Raw genomic sequence first — 8,623 nt, forward strand, 5'->3', positions numbered from 1 at the left:
ATATATGTAGTGTATAGGATAAGTGCTATTATCAAACAACTATTGTAATACCACCTGATAACCCATGTGGAAGGTAAAATAAAAGACAGTATTATTCAAGCATTCAGAATGTTCACTTAGTGCCTATTTGTTTCTTAATCTTACTTTCCTAAGTATTTTAACTGGTGCCGAAATTTGGGAAAATTAAGTAAGGTGTGTCAGTGTTCGTAAAAAAAAAAATTTAAGAATTCCATGATCTCAAGCCTGATATCGGGGATTAGAAGATAGGTGAGATTAGTTATAGGTTATTGCTTAGCTACGGTTATCACGTTGTAAATTAGATATTGTAGTGCTAGTTGGTTAATCTCATGGTGCAACTATGGTCAATCAAAGTCAACCTATAGAACAGGCTAGAGGAAAGAACACTAATCTACCTACTGTCAATCCTCCAATCATTCAGATGGCTACCACAATGTACCTAAAAACTGCTGTCTCGGAGTTAGAAAGATTCGGCGGAGAATTAGGACACCTCTACCATCTTTTGAAGAGAAGAAATCAGATTCATAATCTAATAGAGGCAAGAAACGAAGCAGGATTAGTGGATCCTCTAGATGCCACAGAATTAAGGGTGTCCTTGGTTTGAAGGGTGAAAAGAAATGTGCTGAACAACATACAAGTGGATGAGCTAACTTCATGGTATGAGGTACTAAAAGACTGAAAAAGGCATATGGGGGGAGGATGCTGGACGCCAGAAGAAGACGTTTGTTTACCTTCTCTTAACTAAAGTGAGGAAGTCTGGCCAATTATGTTACAGTTTTGCTGAGATCACGCTAAATCAATACACAGCTATCTCCGAAAAATTGATTGATACTGTAGGACAGGCTGAGATACCACAATAGCTAGTGATTTTTGATAAAATTTTGAAGGTAAAATTAGGACAACTTGATTATATGAGAAAAATTGGCTGTGGAAAAGTCTTTTGTGTAATATGTCCACGACATAATGGACAAAGGGACCAGAGAGGAGGAAGAAGTAGATATTCAGCAGTGGAGGCAGGTACCTTTTAGTAGCAGGAGGTATTACAAGGCGTGATTTGACTTCAAAATGGAACCTCCTCGATCACCCAAGTTTGGAACGGAATCTAGTCCCAGAACCATTGAAAGTGAGTACTTCCAGAACAAAACACCACAGGGATGTTCCAACGTCAAATTCTGAGGAATATCCTGTTAAGATTTCAAGTGATGAAGAAGAAGAAGGTAAGTCCAGTTGGGCACAAATGTTAACAAGATCAAATGAACAGGCGGACAAGATGTACAAGTCCAACAGGGTGGACAAAAAACAGGAAGAGCTACCTTCTGAGGAGACGAGGGTAACCCATGCCAATGAGAGCTTATAAATAATGTGTGTGGAGCATGGGAAAGGTTGCCCATAGTGCAGGAGAGGGGTGAAAGAGTAAAGGAGCTAATTGGTACTGGGAGTACCAGTACCTTGATCAGTAGAGGGGTGCTGAAGGAGCTGGATGAAGCCTACAAATTAGAGGTATGTAGATGTTCTGTCATCACTTTGAGTGGCCCTTGTAGAGTACTGGTGGAGTAAGTATGGGATCTTCAGAACCTCACCGGGGTGAAAATGGGGGTGGTCCTCTATGTGTTGGAAGATCAAAAAAGTCAATATGACATCTTAATCAAGTGCGATATTCTGGATAAGGTTGGTTTTCAGGAGGAGGATATAAAGAAGACAGTGTTTATATTTGGCAGAGGGCATTACGAATGCCGTTCGGGCTTAAGAATGCACCCCTTACATTCCAGTGATTGATGAATGAGTTTCTTCACGGGCTAGAAGAAGACTATTGCCAAACCAACATGGATGACCTTACAGTCTTCAGTCCTTCCCCAGCGAATCATATAGCCCACCTTAAAATTATCTTCAAACACATTCGGGAATTTGTTTTAAGGTTGTCAAAGGAGAAATTCCATTTTTTTCAGGAGACAGCTGTCGGACACTGAGTCAAGATATAGCGTGCTGGAGAGTTAACTGTTAGCCATTGTCTGGGCAGTCAACCAATTTCGCCGTAATGGTAGACCTTGTTTGGTAGGCGATTTACTCTCTGCACTGATCAAAAACCGCTATTGTGAACAGATGCCCTTAAAGAATCATTTTTTCCGAACACTGGAAAGAAAAGATGCATATGTATAACTTTCAAATCTTCCACCAAAAAGGCTCACAAAACGTTGTCACAAACTGGCAATCCAGAGCTCTTTATGCAAACCCGCTCCATGGCGTACGGCCCTCGGATGTTGCTCGAGATAATATGTTCCTTGATGAGGGGGCTACAGTAGATGCCGATGAAGTCCCTGAGGAATCCCGCCATACACAACGCAACAAGATGGATATCATAGTCAACCAGCATAAGCAGCTGATTAGTTGGAAAACAAGAACTGAAGATACGTCGTGAATAGAACATATTAAGTATGGCAGACACAATATTATAACTGTTCCCTCGGTTGCACCAGAAGATATCGTCCACATATTCAATGACTTAACCAAATGTGGCAAAACATAGTACATGTCTGTTGGGAATAATACAATCTTAGAGTGTATTAAGCACCTGTTGGAAACAGAGAGGAAATGAGCCGATAGAAACATCATTTTATGTTCTAAAATCGTGGAAATGATAAAAGATCATGAGGGGCCAAAAGAATTAGTTAAGGCCTACCATGAAGATAAAACTAACCATTGTGGGATACCTGAAACTCTCATCACATTGGGTCCCAGATATTACTGGTACTACATGCATCGTTCAATTAAGGATGTTTTGCAGGCAAGTACAGTGTGTCACCATGCCAAATACGACAGACATCCTATTAATGTCCATCCAGAAATCACTTATACCCCAAATTCGCCGCTATTAGATGTGCAGGTTGACATTTTTACATGGGAGGGTTCACATTGGGTAACCTTGTTTGACAACTTTAGAAAATTAGCTATAGCATATTCCTTACCAACCAAAACATCTGACGCCGTTAGGGAGGGTATGTTTGCCTGGATGTCGTGCTACAGGATACCTCAAACCATTACATCTGACGGCAGGAAGCAATTTCAAAACACACGTACCACCTCAGAATGTTCGGAGTTAAACATAAAATGGCACTTTAATTCCCCTAGGAACCCACAAGGCCATTGAACGCCTACACATTAGTCTAGGGGAACATCTTAGGTTCCAATTACATGAGGGATTAGGAGCTTTCACAAAAATTCCTAGAGCAGTGTTTGTATACAATAACACTATTATGCCACCAGAATTTCTGGTTCATGCCAGTAGAAGTTGTATTCAGCCACCCGGTACAAAAAAGGGGAGATTTGCTCACAACAGTATACACGCATCTAAGAGAGCGCAGCAGGTGCACTCCAGACTTCTCAAAGAAAAACTTTCCAGGGTAAATCGCATTTCCTTGGCGGTACCAGATGATTCCCACAAAGTTTCATTGGGTATGATGGTCTAATGTCAGCCACCGTCGAGCCGTCACAAGGGTATCAGTACTGTTCCTGATTGGTAGCGTTACAAGAACATAACATAGTTTCTATCCAGGAGATAACAGATGCTCAGGGGGTTAGGCTTCCCCACTTACGTCACCTTCACATCCCTCTTGATCAAGGCATCTAAAATCACAATATTTTTTCTCTCTTTTTTTTCAGTCTAATTAGTTCTGTAATTTTGTTATATGATTTTCTTGTGGTTATTATACTGTATGTATACTAGGGTTTATGTCTTATATTGTTTACCTTGTTCTTTTTGTACACTTTACTTTAGCTTAAGGAAATGTTCTTTTATTTTATTATTATCTTTTATGTCTATTACTCAGTGAAATCTAAATTCACTTTGTGAACTGGGATGGGGGTGATATGTAGTATATATGATAAGTAGTGGATAGGATAAGTACTATTATCAAACAACCATTGTCATACCAGCTGATAACCCATGTAGAAGGTAAAATAAAAGACCGCATTATTCAAGCATTTAGAGTGTTCACTTAGTGTCTATTTCTATCTTAATCTTACTTTCCTAAGTATTCTAACTTATGTTAATAAATATGAGAAGATAATAATTTAGCATAAACAATAATTTAGAAGTAAATATAACCTCAATTCTTACAATATTTATTTTTACTATATATATATAAATAAAATATAATATTATTTCAATATCATAGGTCATAGGAAAAACACAACAACACAAGTTGAAAACTATTTTTTGTTTTCCTATGATCGCACCCCTGACCATTTTCTTCATAATTAATTTTTACTATTTAAATGATTTAATGTTAATCAATATAATTTTAAACAATGTTCCATAATAAAAAAATCAACAATCGTATTCTTATGGCTTAGCTCAAAAATAGGTAACAACACGTTGGGGCAAGGATCCCATCCCAGAATGCCCAGTTCAGGTTCGAGCAAGTTAATATTTATCTCTTGGAGGTCCCAATATATGAATCTTGATACTCCCACTCTAATTAGTATGAGGTGGTAACCCCAAGGTAGCTCCCAGGGATTGGTATAAAGGATCACTAGATGAACTAGTTTCCCCGCAAATACCAGAAGATTGAAATCATATTAACCAACAAAGAAGCAAGGTACAAATGGAAAATTCATCATCAAGTAAAAAACGCTATAGTAAGCAGCTATTTAAAAAATTTTAATGCCAAAATGATAAAAGTTTACTTCAAAACCCATAAGATAATGGATTTTTGTGAAAAAATAAACGTACAATGAGGGATGAAAAATGGACATTTTAAAAAACTATCAACTGAAAACAGGTGGGTACTCCAAGGTCAAGAGGCATAAGCAAAGGTTCACCAAGACTGAAAAAAAGACGATGCTTAGTTAGGTGATGGTGGAATTATGAGGGTGTTTTGCATTTTGAACTGGCTCTAAACGGCAGGACAATATTGAGACCAAGCTTTATTGGAAAAGAATATATTGAATTTTAAAAGATAAGTACCCTGTTTGGTCAGGGATGTGACAGCCATGCGAGTTGGGGCTCAGGTCCCAGTGCGCTCGGATTGGAACGTTGTGGGTTCGATTCCCACCTGAGGCAGTTAAACATTCATTTTTTGGCAGTCCCGAAGAATGAATCTTGACACTCCCACCTTGGTTAGTACACGGCGGCAACCTAGGTAGCCGTCAGGGGTTGGCAAAAAGGATCCACAGGTCCACTTGCTCCCCCCACCAAATACCAGTACCAGTACCAGTACCGTTTGGTCAATCGTAATAAAGCAATATTTCAGTAAAATAACACTCCTACTCATTGTTCACACTCAGTCAAAGAAAAATTCTCAGAAATGGAGAATGTAAGAATTTTTCCCGCCCTACTTACTGTTCTGATGTTACACTGTCCCAATACGGTCTTTACTCGTAAATTTTTTGAAAGGCTGCTACTTTGTGCTCACTACACAAAACAAGGCTGTTCACTACAAAATTCAACTTCTGGCAGAAAGATGGGTTAAAGTAATTAACAATGATGGCATATATTTTGAAGAATAATTTTTAAGTATAGATTTTAAACTAAAATTTAAATATAACTCATTTTATGCACCAAGATTTCTATAATGACCTAGTGAACTGAGATGATCTTCAGTATATCAGCAGGTCAAAATAAGGGTAGCTGAACATCAATATAGATCCCACAAAACTGAAACCATTAAGGGTTGGGAAGAAACTAAGGGATATTGAAACTCTCAAACAAATGGAAAACCTCAAATCAACTTGTGTGTTAAATGTAAAAACAGTTACCTTGATATAGAGAAGAGTGAGCCAATTGATACTGTAGGCAGAATTTTAGAAGCTATTAAAAGAGATTTATTAAAAAGGCCAGAACTGGAGAAGCAAAAGTGGCTTTGTTCAATACCATCTTAAAGCTTAAGTTCATGAAGAATATCATGTGCCCTTACAAAGAAGTTTCAAGTAAGAATCTTGGCCTTGGGAAACATGTTTATCTAAAAGATTCCAGGAAAATCTGGAAGAGGCATCGTCTGTAACACCACTATCAGGTAAAATCTTAGTTTCAAACCAGTCAATGATGTGAAAGTGTCTAACTGAATTACAAGACTTGATAGGCCCCAAGCTAGGATGGAAAGTTAGGAAGAGGACAACCTAACACTCAAGTAAGAAGATAAAAGGAAGTGGTCATCCCGAGAAGAGGAAGGAACTGAAACAATCGTTTGTATATTAACAAAACATCTGTTTATAGAACTAAAAATTAATGTCATAAAATATTAAAATAGTTTATCTTGATTAAATATCATGAACCCCAGAACAGAAAAAATATGCAAGCTTCATATACCATTTGATTCCTGTTAAAACTAATTTATCTTAAATTTAGTAAGCATAAAAAAAAAAATTATGTTTAAAATATAAGTAATACCTGATGGTCTGATATTTGGGCACACACTTCTGATTCACATTCAGGTACGAATTGTCCAAAGTCTAAAAAAAAAAAAATAAACAAAAGTTAATCAGTCATAAGTTGATTAACAGGAAAAAAATAAAATTTAGAGGGTAACAAGTTTAAATATTATAAATAAACAAATAAAATGCATAAGTACTAAAATTAAATGAACATTTTTTTTATCTTTTATCACACAGCCTTTGAATGCAACATTGAGATAAAAATGTCTAGTATTTCAGATAGTTAATTTTAAAAATCAAAACAAAATATTTTTCAAATTTTAATCCCAACCCTTAGACAACTTTTCCCAAAATACTTACAATCAGAATTTCATGTAATAAAAAAAGTAACCACTGTTTAACTGTTTATCTGATCCCCATACCATAAAACAAATAAATAAAATTCTCCAATCTAATAATTTTTCTCAAAACACCATTAAAAACTATGATTCCTCCAATATTGGTAAAACTGAGGGTCACCTCAAAGCATACATGACATAAGCAATAAATATTACATTACTAAGTTCAATCAAATGAAAACTTAGATAGCCAAAACACTTGTTTTTAGAACTGCTGAAGATTACAGAATTTAAATAACTCAATCCAATTCATAAACTGTTCTAATAAATTGAATTTTACTGCATAGACAAGGAATAAGTCATCACAAAAATGAGACATTTTACTTTGTTGGAGGGCTACAATTCTTTACTTTCAAATTGAAATTTCTTTAGAACATATACTTATTGCAAATTAATTCCCATTTATTGTATCATTTTAATGTTTAAAAAAAAAATTATGAAATTCAATTTTTCCTCTAAGCTTCAATTTTCTTACTAATCTTAAAAACCAATGAATACTGGTGGATTAATGATTAATTGATCACAAAAGGAGGAAACCAATATTAATTAAAGTTGAAAATTTACTCTATACAGATTTGATTTTAGTCCTCTTCAAATCTATTATCGAGATGCCACCAATTACTGATACTAATAACTTAAATTCGGTGAAATGAGCATTTGGAGTCAGAATTCAAACTTGGCACCAGTTCAAAGCCAAATGAACCATGTGGTCTGATTCCTGTCACGACAGGAAGTTGGTGAACATCTCACAACACGTTTGTAACTATAGAAGTAATGTTATGCTATCGGAAATTACCTCAAAGCCAATACCCTCATGAGACCTCTTCATTGCCCAAAGGTTTACAAAAAAAAACATTAAAAAGCATGACAGATAAGTTTTGCCAAAAGTAATCGCTTTAACAGAATAGGACAAGGAAGAACGGCACAAACAGAAGAGCATTGAATGTCATGAAAAATGAAAAACAAGGAAAAAATTTTAATTTATGGAAAAATGGACAAAAGCCAAGCAATTACCAAGAATGAAGTCATCACAGCCACGTTTACCAATAGTGACCAGGTAACCCAGCTTTGTCAAGTTCGGAGGATTTCTTAAGGAAAAGTGGTTGCTAACCCCTTCATAACTTACCACATACTGAAGAATATTTTCCAGCTGGGTGAGGTTGAGATTATACTCTAAGAGAAGAATGTGGTTACAATTGTCAAAACCTCTAGTGTTTAAGAATAATAAAAATCAAAATTTTATCTCTGAATGATTGAAATGAAATGCACCCGAGAATATTTACCTACAATAGTATCGTACATAAATTTCATTCACATACCATTTTGAGATATGTATGGATAATAAAAAAAATGTGCAGAAGCTATTGAGAGTTAAATTGATATAAATAAATAAAATATATTATGATCAAAATAAACTAGTTTAATCGTTGAATAAGGTGTCCTACTAATTCTTTTACTTATCAATAATTAATTTTTTGCAGTCAATAATTGGTGAAAACTTATCGTTGGTTTTTAGCTAAAAAAAAATAAAAATAAAATAAAAGTAGTAAATAAAATAATAAAAAATAGTATTATGGTAAAAATTATAAAATAAATTTGTAAAACAGATCTTGATAAATACAAAAACTTTGAAACAAGAGGAATGGTTAATTAATTAATTAAAGTGTCACTTTTCATTAATTTCATTAAAGTGTCACTAATTGCTTTATCTTTACCCTAAACTAAATTTTAAATAATTTAAAAAAAATTATCAATCATCAATCAATCACCTGATGAAGGATACAATTGAAGCTAAACTTGTCAAGTGTTTTGTACTTCAAAGAATAAAAAGTCTTATA

The 8,623-nt window shown here is 35.1% G+C and overlaps 1 protein-coding gene across 4 annotated transcripts in view; it reads right to left on the bottom strand.

The window, feature by feature from the left end:
• Nucleotides 1–8,623, bottom strand: part of LOC106689570 (protein FAM193B) — a 119,882-nt gene that overhangs the window by 33,126 nt on the left and 78,133 nt on the right. For all 4 annotated transcript variants that reach the window (XM_014434622.1, XM_014434621.1, XM_014434620.1 and 1 more), the window contains one exon: nt 6,404–6,465. In XM_014434622.1, coding sequence (XP_014290108.1) covers nt 6,404–6,465 — 62 coding nt within the window. The remainder of the gene's footprint in view (nt 1–6,403; nt 6,466–8,623) is intronic.

Source organism: Halyomorpha halys, unplaced genomic scaffold (genome assembly GCF_000696795.3).
Source record: "Halyomorpha halys isolate HHAL.00 unplaced genomic scaffold, Hhal_1.1 Scaffold1396.1, whole genome shotgun sequence".
Lineage (NCBI taxonomy): Eukaryota > Metazoa > Arthropoda > Insecta > Hemiptera > Pentatomidae > Halyomorpha > Halyomorpha halys.